Genomic DNA, 20,678 nt, shown 5'->3' with positions numbered 1-20,678 from the left:
CCTAATGTGCATTGTGATGGACATCAAATTTGAAAAAATCCTGTTCTTCAGGTCTGAAAGATCTTCAAATTAACTTTGAATATTATCACTTACCATTTATTAAAATTATAATAGGTGCAAGTTGATGATGCTACCGTGAACATAAATCTGCATATAAAAGATAAAAAAGGTGTTCCTCCTGTCTAGTTGAATAGCCATGCCTGTCTTTTGTGATGCCTGAAGCTCATTTCGATTAAGTTATGGGTCATACTTTCATTGTGATTGGTGGATCAGGGACCAGGCAGTACTTATATTATAGAAACACAAAATCTCATTGGTTTAAACCATAATCCATGTGATGCCCATTCCAATGGACGCAGGGACTGAAGGCATTAATAAATACATCTCATTTTTTTATTCTGATTGAGCAGGTTAGTTCCAGTGTTCATTAGATGTTTCTGGCAGTCAATCATGTCTTTTTAACTTTTCTACAAGGCCAATAAGTGCAGACAAAGTCAGGACATGAACACATAAGAACAGGAGACAAAGTTCTAGTACAACATCTGCAGAGTTTATTAAAAAATATTTTAGTTGTGTTTTTCCCAGTGCTCAGTCTAACTTTGACCAGCACTAATTCATTCATTCATAAAAAATTAATTCAACAAGTGCTATCATACCAAAGCAAAGTCAACAGAAAATAACTAATTAACATGTAATGAAAACCTTTAAATTGGACACTTTGTCTTATCTTTATTTGTGAAGGCAACATAAGATTAAACAGTAACAAGGTTAAAAGTATTAAGTGAATATTGAATAATAATGAACAAATATTCATATAGAGAGATATCAAAAGTAAAACAAAAGTACAAAGCAAGTACAACATGCATGTTTGTTCAGGTTGGGTCTAACATTCATTTTACTGCATAATTACCATAACGCGCAACTTTCTTATATCTCAAATAAATGTAAATATACATTATTATCACAACGTTGCAAAATTTTAAATATTTCAATAAAATCATTCTGCTTCAAATGAACCAGACTATGTTAAAGATAAAGAAGCTTCTTTAAAAATAATCATAAAAATAAACTACCAGATTTTTAGTGTTTTGCAAAGTGATTGTCAGTGTGTTTTATAATGAATTAAGTCATTTACAACACATCCTCTTAATGATGAATCTTCAGGTTACGGTCCAGGATCTTCACCATATTTCAAATCGCTTGTCTCCGATGAACTGCTTTCTGTCACTGACTTTGTTTCCAAACAGTCTGCAAACACAAAATTGAACACAATTTGATATAAAGTCATCTGATGGTGAGAAAAGTCAACTGAAGTTAAAGTATTCATCATAAAGTATATCAATGAAGTATAACTGACTAAGCCGTGCAAAATATGTATCCTAAAATGAACCACAAAAGTCATTTTAAATATGCATTTTTTATATATATCAAAAATATACTTAATCATATTTGAATAAAAAATGCTGATCATGTGTCCCTTCAACAATGTGGATTAAAACTAGGATTGCTTGTGTTTTTTTTTTTAAACGTATTGTAATTAAACAATTAATTCAATCAGATTACAGAAAACAGATATGACTTTATAACAGAAATCAAACGATTTATGTTTTGTTTAGTTAAATCACTGAAACTACTCTGTTTTATTAATAAATGAATGTGGGCTTTATAGAGAGGTTAATAAACCTACAAGTAATAAATCAGCGATCACACACTCACCGTACAGTCTGAATATTGCTGTGAGTGGAGACGACACTGTGGATTCTCTCTGCTGATTCAGCTGTGACATTATTGTGACTCAGGCTGTAAGAAGAAATGAGACGGAAACAATAAAATAAGAGAAATTAACATAAGTTTGATTAAAGAGTTTCTCTGTTCCTGCCGTGTCTCTGTAACTCACTCCAGAGTCTGAGTTTTGTGCAGATGCGGCAGCAGCGGCTTCATGCAGTCATCAGTGAGTTTACAGTGACTGAGATCCAGTTCTTTCAGCCCTTCAGAATATTCCAGAAACAGTGCCAGATGTTCACAAGCGCTCTGGTCCATCTGAGTGTGACTGAGCTCCATCTCTCCTCCCAAAGCCTGTGAAAGAGCCTCAGTCCTCCTCAAAGAGCTTCTCTGAGATCCACCTTTACTGATACAAGCCAGAAACTGCAGCAGCAGAGCTTTACTGCAGCTGATGGGAGGAACAACACAACGACAGACATCAATGTGAGAATAATATATAATGAGCGCATTATGTCGTATCAGTAATGAAAAGGATCTGTCAGGTTTCTCACCTCAGCTGGACTCGAGGCAGGATTGGCCAAAGTTGTTTCAGGGCCGTATCAGAGATCTCACAGTCCTGTAAAATTAACTTCACAAAACTTTGGGTTTTCTGAAGCACAGATGAGATTATTCTACAGTCTTTATTTGTTAGTTTCAAATGTTCTTGATTTTTCCTGTGTGGTTTGTTAAATCCAGTGCGGAGCAGCAGGAGAAGTCCAGTCTGTTGTGAAGAGCAGAGAGCAGAGCAGCTGCTGCCTCCTGCTGGAGATCAGAGGAACTGCAGCAATGAAGCAGCTTCAGCAGCAGCTGCCTGTCAACACTAACACAAACAAACAATGTTAACAAAGAGATTCTTGATCAAAACAACAGCCATATCTCTCTAGTTTAAGTCTATTAACACATGTTGTTATGTCAGTGCAGTTAAATCAGTAAACCTGAGTCGTGTGACTCTGCTGATCAAAGGCAGAAAGCTCTCCAGCTCCTCCTGTGGTATGGAGGTCCAGAGCAGATTGAGTTTGACAGTGTTGCAGTGCTCTAGAGTGAAGCGCAGTGACAGCGCACTGAACAGAGTCCAACACTCTGCCGCTCAGATTGATGTCATTTCTTAATGAACTCATCAGACTGGACACATACTGAGGAAAACGAGTCTCATAAATTTCCGTAATGATGGACAGAGTAAAGCTGGGGCTCAACCTGTGGAGAATAAATCACTCAATGAAATCTGCTTTAATCACAGACACTCAATGAACACAAATCCACAAACTGACAAGAAAACTACAAGCAACTTCAATTACTTAAATGGATGAAACTAATTAGTCATGATGTCAATTTGCAGACTGATCCAGAAGGATAGTTGGCCATGGGAATTTCTAATGGGTATTTTATGATAGCAGTTTTCCAATTATTGTGTAAAATTAAAGTCTGTGTCCAGAACATATAATTACATAATTTGTCTGACCTCAACTAAAGTTTTTTTTTTTTTTTTTTTTTTGCCAAGTTTCAGTCAAGTTAACTGAACTACACAAGGACTACAACTGGATGTTAGTTTAATGTGCTTGACAAATCTAACTGTTGTAGTTCTTCTATAAACTTTTGTTTTAAAAGCGCAAAACTCACTTTTGAGGCATGACTGTGTGTAATTTATGTTGCAGGAAACTATCTTCAGTTATTAAAGGGATAGTTCACCCAAAAATGAAAATTTGATGTTTATCTGCTTACCCCCAGAGCATCCAAGATGTAGGTGACTTTGTTTCTTCAGTAGAACACAAATGATGATTTTTAACTGCAACTGTTGCTGTCTGTCAGTCAAATAATGCTAGTGGATGGGAACTTCTACAATAAGAGTAAATAAAACTTGCTTAGACAAGTCCAAATTAAACCCTGCAGCTCGTGACAACACATTGATGTCCTAAGAAACCGAACAGTATTTATACAATTTTTTACCTCTAATACACCACTATGTCCAACTGCATTCATCACTCGATTCGTTTTGTCTGATCGCGCTCTGACAGCGGCAGTGATGTCTCGCTCTAATTGAAGTATATGCGCGAGACATCACTGCCGCTGTCAGAGCGCGATCAGACCAAACGAATCGAGTGATGAATGCAGTTGGACATAGTGGTGTATTAGAGGTAAAAAATGATATAAATACTGTTCGGTTTCTCACACAAACCGATCGTTTCGTGTCTTAAGACATCAATGTGTCGTCACGAGCCGCAGGGTTTAATTTGGATTTGTCTGTCCTGTTTTATTTACTCTTATAGTTTAAGTTCCCGCTGACTTGCATTATACCACTGACAGACGGCAGCGGTTGCAGTTAAAAATCATCATTTGTGTTCTACTGAAGAAACAAAGTCACCTACATCTTGGATGCGCTGGGGGTAAGCAGATAAACATCAAATTTTCATTTTTGGGTGAACTATCCCTTTAACAACAGACATTATTTTACTCATAAATCAAGTAAAATAAGGTTTTAAAAGCATTTGAAATTTCAGAGGAAACTCATGAGTCAAAAACAGCAATTCTCTTCCAGGTTTTAAAACAAATAGTCTTGCAAACTGAACTGCTTTATCCTTAAAAGATTCTTTTACCTTTTCAGCTGGATTCTGTCTAACACCAGCAGAAGTTCTCTGATGTTTTCACAGGTCATTTTGCTCTTTCTAAAGTCCAACTTCAGATTCAGCGCTTGATGTTTCAGCAGGTAATGAATCTGTTCCCAGGTCAGTGAGCAGGAAGTCAGATCTTTAGACACCTTCTTCAGGAAAGAGCGTGTCAGTTCATCATCCTGTGCTTCAAACACTAGTGAAACCAGCTGCTGAAGAGTCTCTTTAGAGAACCTGAACACACACAGACAGAACAGCACCTGTCAGTTTGTGAAACAGGTTGATTTACTCACAAAAATGAACCAAGTGAACTGAACACAGACCTGATAGTCAGAGGTTCCTGGAGACCCAACAGAGCCGTGAGAGAAAGAGCCTCTGATTTACACTCAGTGAGATCCAAACACTGAACAGACAACAGTCTCAGGAGAGACGTCAAGCTGCTCAGGATATGAGAGAGATTTTGCTTTGAGTCTTTTGTGAGCAGTGAAAACTCCTCTGTGGTCAGTGAAGGAGCATTCAATGACCTCAGTGCTCTGGACATCTTCACTAACAGTTTGTCTTCCAGACTGTCAAAGATGAAATCAGAGATCATGAGAAACATTCATTAGTTCAGGATGATTTAAACGGTAAGAATACAGATAATGAATGTCAAACCTCAGTTTCTGCAGGTGTTTGATGTGTTTGAAGAGCAGTTTGAGTTCTCCGAGAGAGATGACGCTTGTGTTCAGAGTCAGGTTTAGTTTGGAGGGTGAATGACCCAGAACTCTCCCCACAGATGTGCAGGTGCTGCTGGGTAATTTTCCACTCAGAGTGACGGTGAAGTCTAAAGCTTGAAGCAGAGGAGTCACCTGATCTGCCTTCACTCTCGGTCCAAACATTTCACACAATGAAGGGATGAACCGCTCTGCATTCCTACAGGATGAGAAAATTATGAATAATGGTTTACAAAAATATACTCTACCCTGCTTTGGTAATATTTAAGCATACCATACTGTGTTTTGTCTTACTTTCAGTTAGAACATTCCGTGCTTACAGCATGTGGCTGAAAATCATAACTTTAGAGTCAAAAGAGCAGCATTAAACAAACCTGAACAAACTAACAAACCTAGATAATTCGACTAGTTTTTCTTCACTGTATATACTGGGAGTCTGAGACAAAGACATGAAGATTGTAGCTCAACTAAGCAAAAACCCACTGTAGCTTGATTATAACTGAACATGTAAACATACTGTGAGCTGGATGAAGCTGCTACAATAGAAATACATGAACACAATCAATCAAGCTGTTGTGTCCTTTGTGTTATGACATCAATGTGTGCTGGAAACAGATGAACACAATCACACCATCCACAGGACAAACAACGACCACAGAGAAACAGGAAACACAAACACAGAGACTCTCACCTGAGCTGTGAGATGTAGGGCAGACACTGGAGGAATCCCCTCACTTCACTCTCTTCATCTGTCCAGTCTATCAGCTCTACTGGTTTCTTCTCTGTTTGGAGTTTCAGCACTTCTAGGAGGATGGAGCTCTTTCTCTCTGAGAGGTTTATGGACCAGACTGCAGGAGCTGACTGATAAATTGACTGTAATGCTGGAAGGACACTCCTGCCTGTTTGAGTCTCATAGTCCTTCACATGTGAGTAAAGATCCAGCAGGAATTTGGATTGCTCAATATGATATAAAGAAGATTCTTGAAAGGGGAAATATGTGTAGCTGCACACAGATGTTAATAGTTCAGTGTATTTCTCTCCTGTATCTGAATCAATCTCTGATGCAGAAACACTCATTTTTAAGAGAATCTGTGCAGTAGAGTCATCCTCCAAAAGGTTGCTTTCCAACCTAAACAACAACAATATGATCATCATATTCTAGTACTCAAGACATGTTGTTCACTCACTTCTGTATTCGATGGAGAAGTTAGAGATGTGTTATTTATTCATAACTAAAACTACAGTGGAGATTATTGACCAAATTATTTTCTTTTTATGAGCTTGATTTACTGAGATGCACATTTTCTCTAAGTATTAATTTAATATTTAATATTAATATTTAATATTTAATATTAATTTTTATTTCAAAACAAATGTTAAAGTTTCACAACTGAAAAACTTTCAGCCATGACTTTGAGATTTAAGAAAAACAGCACTACCTGAGCTGTGAGATGTAGGGCAGACACTGGAGGAATCCCCTCACTTCACTCTCTTCATCTGTCCAGTCTCTCAGCTCTACTGGTTTCTTCTCTGTTTGGAGTTTCAGCACTTCTAGGAGGATGGAGCTCTTTCTCTCTGAGAGGTCTATGATCCAGACTGCAGGAGCTGAACGATAAATTGGCTGTAATGCTGGAAGGACACTCCTGCCTGTTTGAGTCTCATAGTCCTTCACATGTGACCACAGATCCAGCAGGAAATCTGATTTTTTAGTCAGATGCTCTTTACGTAATTCATCATAATAAAAATCATCATCATCATCATCACAGAAAGATGTGTAGCTGATCACAGAAGTCACTAGCTCAGTGTTGTTCTCCTCTGTCGCTGCAGCACTCAGATCCACCAGAAACTTGAATGCTGACTCTTTTTGTTCTTCTTCATCCAAAGTCTCTTTACAAAACCTATGGAAACAGAGACATGACCAGTTAATGTTGTCATCAAACTCTCTTACAACATTAAAGGGATACTTCACCCAATAATGAAACTTTTGCCTTCACTTTACTGGCATGTTAAATTGTCCATTGGGCTGCGTTTACACTGGCACAAAAAATCTGATCTTTTGCTCACATCTGACACAGATCGGAATTAGTTGCACACGTGTAAACACAAAAATCCACACGGGATCGGATTTTTTCGCATCCGATCTGAGCCACTTCCAAATGTGGTTTTAAATCCGATAAATCCGATCTCTGGACATGCGACCTACGTCTAAAGACGCATATTAGATTCCCATCGGAATTCCAAGCCATAACAAGGCGGGGGCAACACGTTTGCACTAAAAGATAGCTTTAATGTTGTATTATGAAGCAGACGTGCCTGTATGCACTCGCACTGAAAATTCGCAGCTTCAGGTGGGAACTTTATATGTCTAACATTATTTATTTTTCTTGAAAGAAATTGCACGCACACACACACATACATTCAGCAGCTGAATGTCAACCTTTGCCCGGTTAATTTAAAAGAGACCGCTGTGTTGTTGTTTTTCTTATAATCCAAAAGCTTCACTGTAGCTACTCTCCCCTAGTGAAAAAAAAGTATACTTTATTGTATTTTAAATATATTCCCTTTTTCTATAGTACACTGCAAATATGCTAACGAAAAATGTACTATTAAATATATAAAAAGTATATTAGTATCATATTTTCACAATGCAACTTTTAACACACTTTAAAATAATTGTACTTTAGTATATTTTCTAAAAAAATATATATTTTAGAAAAATATACTTGAAGTGTAAGTTCAGTTTATTTTTTAAAAGTGTATTTATTTGCACTTTATAAAAATATATTTGAGGTATATTTTAACAGTGTGCTGAAAATGATCATTGTAACAATGCACTGAAAGTATATTTAAAAAATACATTATTTAACATCCTGAAGTTGTAGTGTATCTAATGTTAAATTTGAGTATATTTTTTAAGTTTACTTCTTCATCCTTGGAATTCATTATATTACTTGTGCTTATTTATTTCAGTATGACTAATGCATTACAAGCCCATTTAGTAGGCTATATGTAGTGTAGCCTATACAATTTCCAAATATGTGTAAATGTTTATTAAGTTTACACTGGCAGAATCATTTTACAATCGTACACACAAATCTATATTAAACAACACACTAGCAGCACAAGTAATGTTACATGCGAAAAAATATGTTGAGTGGTTAAACTTATCGGAATTCAAATGTCTCTTCAACTTGGTCTGTGACCAATCAGATTTTGTTGCTCACTGCCTTCAGCCAATCAGAGCTGCTGACGTCACGGTCGTCGTCTGAATCCCCTCGCTCAGTCACTTTTTATTTTTTTTATTTTTTTTATTTAACCTTTATTTTACCAGGCAAATTATTAAGAACATGTTCTTATTTTCAATAAAGGCCTGGCAGGAGAACAAAAAGTCTCCTGAAAGACATACAGCCATACATTAAGACATACATACACCAGAGAGAGAGAAAAAAAAAATCAATTAAAACATTTACAGGTTGTAATAAAAGCACTCATTAATAATTTTTTAAATGCACAAACTGAAATATATGTCTCTAATTTCAATAACTTCTGTAATACATTCCAATCATTTGGGGCAGTAAATTCGAAAGCAGAACGACCATAAGTAGTTTTCTTTCTAGGAATAGTCAAGGAGATATAATTAGATGATCTAGTTGCATATGTATTAGTTTGTAATTGCAGTAATTTTTGAAGATAATTTGGTAATAACCCAAGTAAAGCTTTATAAATGAAGATATACCAGTGTATTTCTCGTCTTGTATGTAATGATGTCCAGTTCAGAGTAGAATATAATTCACAATGATGCGTTCTGTAGGGTGCATTAGTAATCAATCTAATTGCTGCATGATACAACACATCTAATTGTTCCAGAACACCTTTACGTGCATTTCTATATATCACATCACCGTAATCAAACAAGGGTAAAACAGTGGATTCAACGAGATATTTCTTAGCTGATATAGTAAGTACAGATCTGTTTCGATATAGAAAACTAAGTCTTGATTTAACTTTCTTCTGAAGTTGATTTATATGATAAGTGAAAGTCAAAGAAGTATCGAGCCAAATTCCGAGATATTTATATGAAGGTACTACTTCAATTTTTGCCCCATCTAAGGATGTAATATCTTTATTACCTTGTTGATTTTTCCCGAACCACATTACTTTCGTTTTTGTACTATTTAGAACCAATTTTAATTCATTAAAAGCTTCTTGAATTTTATTAAAACAATCCTGTACCCGCTTTAAGACTTCATCATATGATGATCCCACAACGTAAAGAATAGTATCATCTGAATATAAATGAATATAGGTTTTCTGACTACAGATCATCTGAGAGATATTGTTAATATAGATTGAAAACAAAGTTGACGCTAACACAGAGCCTTGTGGAACACCCGTGTTAATGGTTCAGATAATTGCTGATCAATCTTTACATATTGGGATCTATTAGATAAATAATTAAAAAACCAAGATAAGGTTGGATTTGACACACCAATATTACGTAACCTAGATAATAGTACAGAATGGTCAACTGTGTCGAACGCTTTAGCAAGGTCAATAAAAATAGCTGCGCAGAATTGTTGGGTTTCTAGTGCATTATAGATATCATTTATAACTTACTGTAGTACTTACAACTGCTGTAGTACAACTAAATGATGAACGAAAGCCAGATTGGACATCAGATAGAATATTACATCTATTTAGAAACCCTGTCAATTGCTTATTAATTAGTTTCTCCATTACTTTTGTGACACATGGTAGGACTGAAATTGGACGATATGAATTTGGATCTGCTTTATCACCACCCTTTATCAAACTGGAGATACAATAGCTGTTTTCCAGATTTTAAGTATTTCTGCTGTAGTTATAGACAAATTAAAAATATATGTTAAAGGTTCAGATATAATTGGTGCACTTACTTTAAAAAAGAAGGGATCTAAAGCATCGAAACCAGCAGGTTTTTAGGGTTAAGTTTACTTAACTCATACCAAACCTGTGACTTATTAATCGGTTGCAGTGAAAAACTAAAAGGTGATGATGTTTGAACAATGTTTGTATGTCTCAGTTTTTTATTACACTGCTTAGAAGCTTGATCCTCAAACAAATGACTTGCTTTAATAAAATGCTTATTTAAAAGATCTGCTATTTTTGTGTTATCTGTAACAACTATATCTTCATTCTTTAATGATACAGGACCCTGTGGTAACAAATGTTTATTTTCTAGTTCCCTTATCGCATTCCAAAAAGTACTTGAGTTAGAAGAACAATTAGAGAACTGTTTTTTATAATATTCAGATTTTACTTTTCTAATAGTTTGAGTGCATATATTCCGATGTTGTCTAAAAGAGAGCCAATCAGTCTCTGATTTTGAGTATCGTGCTTTTCGCCAAAGTATATTTTTTTGATGTAATAAGGTGACTAAGGTCCGATTTATCCATGGGCTACAACGATTTTTATGCCGAATTATTTTTAGGGGGGCGTGTTTATTAATAATCATACTAAAAATTTGGTAAAAATAACACCATGCTTCTTCGACAGATGGAATTAAACTGATTTTGTGTAAGTCCGTAGCAGCTAAATCGTGTAGAAAGGCTTGCTCATTAAAATTTTTAAAAGAACGTTTCAAACGAGTTATACTAGGTTGATTAAGCGTACATTTTTTTCGAATACATGCTATAAAACAATGATCACTAATATCATTGCAAAAAACATCAGATTGATATCGATCTGGAGTATTTGTTAAGATTACATCTAAAAGACTTGCATTTCCCAAACATTTATTATCATACCTAGTAGGTTTACTAATAATCTGAGTGAGATTTAATGAATCAAATTGAAGCAGAACATGATCAGGAGGATTTAACATATTCCAATTCAGATCACCCATTAATATAAATTCTGAATTAATATAAGAACTAAGGATTGTTCCAAGAGATGTTAAAACACAAGAGGGAGCTGAAGGAGGACGATAACAACCTGCAACTGTTATTGAACTATTTGCAAGTTTTATTTTTAGAATAAGTAGTTCAAATTGCTTTGGGATAGATTTTGAAAGGATTTTTGAACACTCTAAATAGTCCTTTACAAAAATAGCAACTCCTCCGCTTTTAGATAGTCTATCTTGCCGAAATACATTATATCCAGTTATACTAATTGACGAATCATCAATAGTCTTTTTAAGCCATGTTTCTGTAATAACTAATACATCAGGTTTTGTGCTTTCTACCCATAATTTGAGCTGATCTAATTTTGACATTAGGCTCCTTGTGTTTATGTGTAGAAAGCCAAGATTCTTACGAGAACAAAATTTATCAAAATTCAAGTCTGAGTCTATTGTAGATATATTAGTTGAAGATGGGGGACCAGGATGCACATGAACATTTCCAGATATAATCAGTAGTAATAAAATTAGAATACGACTACGTGAAATTACATTCTTGCACTGATATTTACTCATACTTTTAGTAAAATTCCTAGAAGGCAAAATTATCATATTTGTTAGCATTTGCATTAAGTAACATGATAAGGAAACAGGAGTAATCAAAACCATTTGCATTCTATTATAATGAACCCGAAGTGGTGGTAAATATAAACTCTGGTTCATTAAATGGGTTTCAGTGCAGGAGTATGATCTGCTATCATATGTATTCACTGTGTTAATACTCTTAAAGATATGTGGAGAGCAACGAAAACACACCAGATAAGGACTAAGCAATACTAATATGATTAGGGAAGTTAAAAGGCATTGCATTTTTCCTGGTGTGCTATACAAGCTAGTCATAGTAAATTAATACTTAAATATGCTTAGATAGCCTTCTAATCGTAGTAATTAAGTTAATATCAATAAAAGTCAGTAAAAAACATAGTCCTAATCACGCTCACAGTCTTAAGAGTCTAGTCGAGCTCAACCAAACACCGATGGTATAGTAATTGTTATAGTTGTTGCACTTAGTTAATGAGGTCCAGGCGAACTCCACGCGCCGGTCTGATAGCCGTATCCAGCGAGGTCCGATCAGCTCCACGTAAAGGCAGGCATACACTGTGCGATTTTCGTCCGATTTTGAGCCGAATTCTGACTCGTGCGACTCTTTTTTGAGTCGGGCCGATTTTCAGCTTTGTCGTGTGTCGTTTGTCGTGCAGTGATCGTGCAGTGTACACGGGGAGACGAGTGGCGATAAACCTCTCCCGACTGGCAATCGCATGGTCGGATGACTTTCTGGCATGTCAGAAATTTGGTCGCCCCTCGTGAGGATATCGCACAGTTGAAGCAGAGCTACGAACCGACTTGCCTAAACTCTGTGTTTTTCCCCTCACTGCGCCTGCGCGAAAAAAGAAATTAAACCAATCTTCAATGCAGCAAGAAAGAAAACGAAAAGAGGGAGATCTTTAAGTTCTGTAGCTATCAAACTAGTTGCAATTTAGCAAACTGTTGCTTACCTCCAGTTCGTGTTGCATGATGGATAAACCCACGTCTTTCAAGCCACCTCGGTGTACATAACCGGTGCCTCTTGTATTAATTTACTTAATCATTCATTTACATGTTTCGCTTTTCACTTTCTATTTACTCATGTAGGCTATTTAATATTTAGGCCTACTTAATTTTATTAAATGCGGAAATGTGAACTGTTGTCCATCATTTGGCAATTGGTGATAAAGAAAAATGTCACGTCGCAATATAGGATTTTTTTTTTCCATTTTAAACCAAGAAGGCGAGTCAATGTCTACTTTATATCACACAAGCAATGTGCAAACTTTGCGTGAGAGTTATGCCGATGAAGATGTCTCAATCCCCTGTCAATTATTCACCAGCCTTTAAAAAAAAAAAAAAGTAAAACCGACGAGCTTTCGGTGCATATATTCTCTCAGAGACAACGAGAGATAAATCCTACTTCAACCTGATAACGGTAGGCTATATATCTTAATTTATTTTCTTAATATTTCTCTTGTGGCCCATAAACTGTATGTAGTGGGTGAAAAAATGAGAAGAGAAGTATTTCGTATTAAACAGGTTGTTTTTGAAGTGAAGCTGCTTTTCATTGACTGATTATTGCAGTCTTCGAACACACTGTTAATAATTTTAATTATATGCCTTTAATTCATTGTATAAATGTCTTTAAATAATTTTCAGTGAGGAGTAATTATAAGCTAATCAAATCTTTTATTATCCTCTCAGTGCGTCAGTTAGCCTATGCGGTGATGCGCTATAAAATATTGCGGGCCAAATGAAATGTAATATCAATTTAATATTAAATAGGCCTACCCTATACTACTACTACTACTACTACTACTACTACTAATAATAATAATAATAATAGGCTAATTATTATTATTATTATTATTATTATTATTTAATATATGAATTGGAAATGCTAAATCCTCTTGATATCCATAGCTGATGCTTTTGATATCTCTGGAAACATATTGTCTATCGGCGCATCCCAGTACGTGGGTTTATCGTGCATATTTCAAACGCATAGTGTGAGCAGTCGAGTCACGCCTCGACCATCGGACCGCATAGTGTGAGCACATAAATCGTGCGTTTTGGTTTTCCATCGCACGCGATCTACTCGTACAGTGTGAGTTGGTAACCTTGCTGAAATCGCACAGATATCGCACAGTGTATGCTCGCCTTAAGCCTATCAGCCAAGCACCAACGCCACAAGATGGAAAGAGCAGGAAGCACTCAGGTGAAGTATAATGTCGCAGTGTATAATTTATTTAATAAAACACTGAAAGCGCAATACATCGCTCAATCTTGGGGATTCTGACCAGTTCAATCAAGTGACATCGCAGCCTGACCGTGATGGCGACGACAACCGGCTAATCTAATGGCCTACGCGATCCTGAAAGAACCGGAGAAAAGTGCTGCTACTGGGAGGTGAGTTGTAGTCTACCAGTTAACAAACTTTATTTTATTTCCTTTAACAAACGGAGAGCGATATTTCGGCTTGATATCTCCTTTTTGAGTTTGTGTGTGGTGGTTTATGGTAGTCTGGGTAAACCCAGCCTGATCTGCCGGCGATTTGAGACTGGCTGATCACAGACTGGCTTATCCACCTTGCTCGCTATTGGCGGGTATAACACGATGACGATAGAGAAGTGACGGCAACCAGCTTTCAAACTCTATCTGATCTACCCGTCTCTCGCACGACCATCACTCCAAAATAACAATGCACAATCACAGTGACGCCGATTGTGTTAAGCATTTACCTTATCTGAGAGAAATGTAGCAGAGCGTTGATCCGACAGTCTCTTCATAGGAAGATTACAAACGGCGATTAATGACACACAATGATTCTCTCAGCTTGGTCTGGTGATAGCCAGACTAGGTTTATGGCACATGTTTGTATGATTGGTCAAATCGGCCCGTATTCTGTACGATATTAATTCATAAAGTGTTTTATGCTTGACTATGAACCGAAAACAACATCGACATGCCATTCTGATACAGTTCCCTGCTGCTAATCATCATTTACTGTTCAAAAATAGTATTGGTTCAATGTAGGATTTAGACAGACTATTGTAAACGTGAATAAAGAGTTGAACATGCTGTCTTATATCTTTGGTATATTCTGTCAACAGATGCTGTTCTTCACGAGTCTCTGCGGTCATCATTGTGCCATCAGACACAATGAGAAGCTCATCAGAAAATGGAATATAATGTGTAATTTGTATTTGTGTATAAAGGGTGACCATTGGTCCAATAATTTTTTTTTCTTTAATGAAAAACATGGTAAGTTTTGCTGAATCTTATGTTAAGTTTAAATAAAAACTATTGGATTTGTTAATGGAATATGTCTCTTCATTAGTGATGTTGTTAAATTTTATTTATTTTAATGGCCTTGAAAACAAATGCATTCAACTTTGGGAAAATGTGTTAAACTGTATTTAAATAGTAGCACAACTGTATTGTGTGAGATTATGTAATTCAAAGTACAGTAGTCAACATTTGAAGTGGATCAAAAAAGTTAGGACAACTTTGATTAAAGGTGTTGATCCGCTTCAAATGTTGACTATATTATACAAAGTATAAGTAATAACAAAGTGTATTGTTATTGACTGCAAAGTGTGTAATGTTTAATATTTGGAATAAGCCAAAGGTACTGAGCATACAGTATATACTATTACCTGTAAAATAATATATTCAGTGTATATTGCTTGTGTTTTCTGAAGACACTCGTAATTATTTTGTAATGTACTTAAATCACAAATAAAGTGTACTTATAACACAAAGTGTACTCATAACAGAAATAAAGTATACTTATAACACAAATAAAAGTATACTTATAACAGAAATAAAGTATACTTATAATACAACGTATATTATAACAAAAAAATATACTTTTAACACAAATAAAGTATACTTATAACACAAATTAAGTACACTTTAATATCACTAATCAAGCATGTAATTAGTCCCTACACAGACATATACTTAAAGTGTACTAAGTATACTTGAAGTTGTTCCAATTTAGCACACATAAGTATACTAAATATACTTAAAGTTGTATTTTAATACTACTTAATTTCAACTTAAATGTACTTAGTACAAAATTTGTTGTTTCAAAATAGCACACTTTAAATGAACTAATCATTAACACACTTGAAATATACTAATAATTAGTCTTGCTGCAAGTATACTTAGTATACTTTTTTTTTACTAGGGTCTCGCGCGCGCACACTCTCTCCCTCGAATGAATTAAAAAATAAAATAAAATAAATGGAATTGTAAAACTAATAATTGTAGATAAAATATCAAACGCAAATTACCTTTATTTTCCGGTCTATATCCGTTCAGTCAGATTTCGCGCTGCAAAATATTCATGACACTGACAGCTGTTAATTTACCCATTCTGGCAGGTAATGGCCACCCGGCGTGAAATATAGGCTATAGATCATTTTAATAGCAAGGCCATTAAAAACCCGAGGGTCTACCATGTGCATGTAAAGCTTTTAATGACAATCATTTTGGGGCAGGAAGTAATGTAAACACAGATATCGGATACCAGTCGCATCTAAAGTGAATATAAACACACTAGCCAAATAATCGGATATGGTCAAAAGATCAGATCTGTGCATTAAGACTTGCAGTGTAATGTAGCCTTGTATTGCCAAAGCCTTTATATGAGCACAGCAGTAAAAATAAAAATGAGCAAAGGAAAATAGATTGTATGATGAACAAATGTAGAAAAACAACAAAAAGTACAGTGTATTTATGTATCTATGAGTGGTTTGTTTGTGTGTGTTTGCATGTGTATGTACAAGAGTTTGTGTGAGTTCATGTGCTTGTGCTTGTTTTCATGATTTATGAGGACACAAATTTGTATGACATATTACACTAGTATTATGATGTAAATGTGTTTTATGGGAACATTTATGAGTGCTCATATTTAAAAATAAAACAATGTTTTATTAAAAATGTACAAATGCAGAATGTTTCCTGTGATGGGTAGGTTTAGGAGTAAGGGTATATAGGGTAGTGTATGAAATGTACAGTTTGTACAGTATAAAAACCATTACGCCTATGGAATGTCCTCACTAAGATAGCAAAACAAACCTGTGTGTGTGTGTGTGTGTGTGTGTGCGCGCGCGCGCATGGGCAGGCATTGATGTACCTTGCTGCTAGTGAAATGCAGTCTCTTTTTTTTCCACCAAGTAAATACTGAGCTTGTGCATCATTGTGCAGATTTTTGAAGTTGGGACAAATAATATCAAACTTGGGAATTAAGTGTTTTAGAATTTCATTATAGTTAGGGCAGGGGGTTAAGAAGTGTAGCTCTGTTTCTATTACTCCTTGGTTACAGTACAGGTATAACCTGCTCTCTCTGGGCAGCCAGCTCTGTCTTTATCTGCCTTTGTGGTCAGGTATTCTGCTCTGTTTAGGGCCAAATAACATTGCAGTTTATTTTGGTTTTGTGTTTTATTCCAATAAGCAAGGTAGTTTTCTTTTAGTGAATTAATAATTTGGTTGATCTGGATTCTGTGGATGAGGGAGTTAGTGTCCTGAGGCTGATTATTTTTAGTAGTGTTAGTCTGATCAGTCTGTTTGTGGAGCATCAGGAACAGCTAAATGATGTGTTCAACAAAAGAAATAAACTCATACAGGTTTAAAACAACTTGAGAGCAGGGGCGCCGTTGGCACGGGGGACAGGGGGGTCAGGACCCCCGCAGTTTTGAAAAGATAGAAGTCGACCCCCGCACTTTTGATAAGGGCTGCTTCAATTAGTCACACTATATCATCTTTTAGCTTAGGATATTTTCTTTCAAATGAGACCATTTTCACGTTTCTGTGAGCTTCCGTTCGTAAATAATCAGCTGTTTTGTCGCAGATGTGAACAGGAAATGCGCCCTCGAACGGAGAAACACGCGTTTTTTTTCCCGTAAATGCCTCTGACTGGCCATTGTGTTCACGTGGTCATCAGATATGTCTGTGATTGGCTACAATGATCAATGCACGGAAGTGTTTGAATTTGAAAGTGGGAGCGTTTGAAAGCAGCCGTCTATCAGCGGACTGGTCACATTTTTTAAATTTCAGTACCCGCTTGGGTCCAAAGTTGGTACTTTTGACAACACTATTTTGAATTGCTCGAAATATGATTAACTTCAAAAAGGAAAATACAGTTAAGTGCAACATGTGCAGCGCAAATCTTTCATATAAACTACATATAAATATAATGATATAATATAACACCATTATAATTGTGTGCCTGGGACATGGCTTTTAACGGAGAGAATTTTATTTTTGTAATCAGGCTCTCAAAAATTATATAAAAATTTGGACTTAGACTTATCGGACAAAATTATCAGTTATTGGCTTTCAAATATAAGAATTATCGGTTAGTGTATCGACCAAAATTATCCCTAGAAGTCAGAGTGGGTATATCAAAGGACTCATCTCCTTTATTTCAAACAGTTTGGTAAATAGTGGTATTAAGAGGAAGGACATTGTCATTCAAGTAAGAATGTGAATGCACAAATATCAGTGTAGTGAAAGCAAGGGGTTGAGGTTGACATTGTCCCATCCCAAACTCACATCATTGGTTGAGCGAATGTTGTTGTGTCGAGCTGGTCAGGATGCTAAAACAATCAGGGCTGCGTTTTTCAAAAGCATTGCCTATGTTGATCGTAGAGACCACTGGTGGCAATGGTTCTAAGATAAACTTAGGCTTATGATACTTTTGGGAAACACAGCCCAGAACGACACATTTACGCTTTTGAGGTAATGGCTACAAATCTACTTAAAAACAGATTGTTTTGTCTGCATATTATTATAACAGGAGAAAGTATTTTAATGTTAAAAAATGACATCATATTTAAATACTTCCTTAAGCCTGTGGTTTATGGGTAGTTGACTGAATGACATGTCATTCAGGGAAAGTTGTTCTCAATATAGTATAGTTTGGTTTTTGATACATAGACAAAGCTAATAATATTTCATTTGACTTAAGACATAACCCAGCAAACATTTGGACATTTAATGACGTTGAAATAGCATCCCTCCGACATGTCCCGTCAAAGTTGAAAAATAGTTCCAAAATGAAATTTGAACTGACATCTTTGACTTTATCTTATCAATTAATTAATTATTATATATTGAACTACACATAGCTAAAAGTCAAAACAACAATTATACATGCAATCCCAGATAATTGTACAAATGTATCTGAATGCATTTTTAGGAAATGTTCTGTGTTACATATTTTTACCGATTTATGCTGTCCTGCCGTGACTATTTTTGGCCAGAGACACGACGTTGCCATCGGACCAATGTTTGCTGGGAATTTACATCTGTCAACAGTGAGACTTCATTAAATTAAACAAGTAGAATGTATGTAATTTGTTATGTTACTGTAGTCTCACCTGAGCTGTGAGATGTAGGGCAGACACTGGAGGAATCCCCTCACTTCACTCTCTTCATCTGTCCAGTCTATCAGCTCTACTGGTTTCTTCTCTGTTTGGAGTTTCAGCACTTCTAGGAGGATGGAGCTCTTTCTCTCTGAGAGGTTTATGATCCAGACTGCAGGATCTGACTGATAAATTGGCTGTAATGCTGGAAGGACACTCCTGCCTGTTTGAGTCTCATAGTCCTTCACATGTGAACACAGATCCAGCAGGAAATCACATCTCTCATAATTCACAGATAACAGCAGTTTCTTTACAGTTTCTTCTATTGTCTCTTTCTGGTGGAGAGCAGCTTGAAGACACAAATCCAGTATGAATAATCTCTTTCTTTTAATCCATAGTTCAGATGATTTCTTCTCTGGTAAAATAAATCTAAACAAATTGTGAAAAAGATTAGACATGACAAAAGACATACAATTAAAAAAAAAAAAAAAATGATAATCTTTCAAACATAACCTAACAGAAAATCCTAATCCTAATAGAAAATCAGATAATTCACAATACAGTAAAGGCAATTAATATGAATAAGAAGCAATATGTTCGTTATTTTAAAATTGAAGCATCTAAAGCAGGAGTGCCCAACCCTGTTCCTGGAGATCTACCTACCTGCAAAGTTTAGCTCCAACCCTCATGAAACACACCTGAATCAGCTTATCAGCTAATTAAGAAAGGCTTGGGCACCCCTGATCTAAAGTAGCCTAACCATGAACGATCTTATTCATTAACAAGAGCAGCAACAAAACATGCATTGTTCGCACTCCGCTGACGCTTACGATGTGAGCAGACTTCAGGAAATACTTCAGTAACTTTGGTTAACCTTTGAAACAGTGGCATAGCGATAATTTTATTTTGGAGGGGTCACATCTAAAAATGAGAAAATGATCTAAAAATGAGAAAATGAGGGGGCTGCAATATATACATGTGTGTGTATAATCAAAGTCCCTTTAAGACAAGTCATTTCACTCGGCGGCCATCTTTGAAACGCCTCTCGGGCATCCAAGTGCAGCTCCTATCTCTTTGAATGGGGAAACATCAAATTCTCTAAAGCTGTTTGTCAAGCTTTCGATTAAATTTCATATTTGAAATCACCAATGAAATCTGACAAGAACTGTCTCATTAATTTTGTTTCTAAACGCTCGAATCATGACAAACGGTATTTTTTAGGCTGGATCAAGCTCATGCGCATGTGCAGTCTCTCCTAAATGCGCGTCTCTTGTGCCTCATTTCGGAGGCGTGCGTCTGACTGTTTCTATAGAAACCGGAGCTTCTAACGGCCGCTGCAGTGACGCAATGACTTTACCAATCGGCGATTGGCTCTTATTTGGAAGGCGGGACTTATTCCGCCATATTGCGCGTTGCACTTTCTCCCATAGGTTGTTTGCACATGACGTCACAGCAGCAGCGTGAATGAGTCTGGAGGGCAGGGAGTGATGTTTCTATATAGGAATCCTATCAAAAACTCAAAATTCGCATGTTTTGCATCATTTATGGTTGCTCAAATCGATAAAATCGAGAACCCAGAAGGTGTTTATATTGTTTACATAACTTATACCGTTTTTTAACTTTAAAAGTTGTCGCCTTTTATAGCATTTTGCGTCTGCTGATACTGAAATGAATATGGATACCTGCTTACTTTTTTGACTTGGTTAAATATTCACATTCTTCATGCTATCGTTTGCAGGGAGGAGAAGATATTTTATCC

The 20,678-nt window shown here is 36.1% G+C and overlaps 1 protein-coding gene across 10 annotated transcripts in view; it reads right to left on the bottom strand.

Annotated features, from left to right (window-relative positions):
• Positions 1 to 528: 528 nt before the first annotated feature.
• Positions 529 to 20,678, bottom strand: part of LOC125249746 — an 81,630-nt gene continuing 61,480 nt past the window's right edge. For 9 of the 10 annotated variants that reach the window (XM_048162109.1, XM_048162115.1, XM_048162117.1 and 6 more), the window contains 11 exons: positions 18,935 to 19,348; positions 6,517 to 6,975; positions 5,769 to 6,206; positions 5,019 to 5,276; positions 4,688 to 4,930; positions 4,353 to 4,598; positions 2,697 to 2,955; positions 2,274 to 2,581; positions 1,898 to 2,170; positions 1,717 to 1,800; positions 529 to 1,248 (listed from right to left, as the gene is read on the bottom strand). In XM_048162109.1, the coding sequence (XP_048018066.1) occupies positions 2,576 to 2,581; positions 2,697 to 2,955; positions 4,353 to 4,598; positions 4,688 to 4,930; positions 5,019 to 5,276; positions 5,769 to 6,206; positions 6,517 to 6,975; positions 18,935 to 19,348 (2,323 nt within the window). In that variant the 3' untranslated portion in view covers positions 529 to 1,248; positions 1,717 to 1,800; positions 1,898 to 2,170; positions 2,274 to 2,575. Of the gene's footprint in view, positions 1,249 to 1,716; positions 1,801 to 1,897; positions 2,171 to 2,273; positions 2,582 to 2,696; positions 2,956 to 4,352; positions 4,599 to 4,687; positions 4,931 to 5,018; positions 5,277 to 5,371; positions 5,407 to 5,768; positions 6,207 to 6,516; positions 6,976 to 18,934; positions 19,349 to 20,678 lie in introns of those variants that run through there. The other variant, XM_048162119.1, reaches the window with a different exon arrangement.

The sequence above is a fragment of the Megalobrama amblycephala genome, linkage group LG16 (genome assembly GCF_018812025.1).
Source record: "Megalobrama amblycephala isolate DHTTF-2021 linkage group LG16, ASM1881202v1, whole genome shotgun sequence".
Lineage (NCBI taxonomy): Eukaryota > Metazoa > Chordata > Actinopteri > Cypriniformes > Xenocyprididae > Megalobrama > Megalobrama amblycephala.
This window is presented reverse-complemented; position numbering and strand designations above follow the sequence as displayed.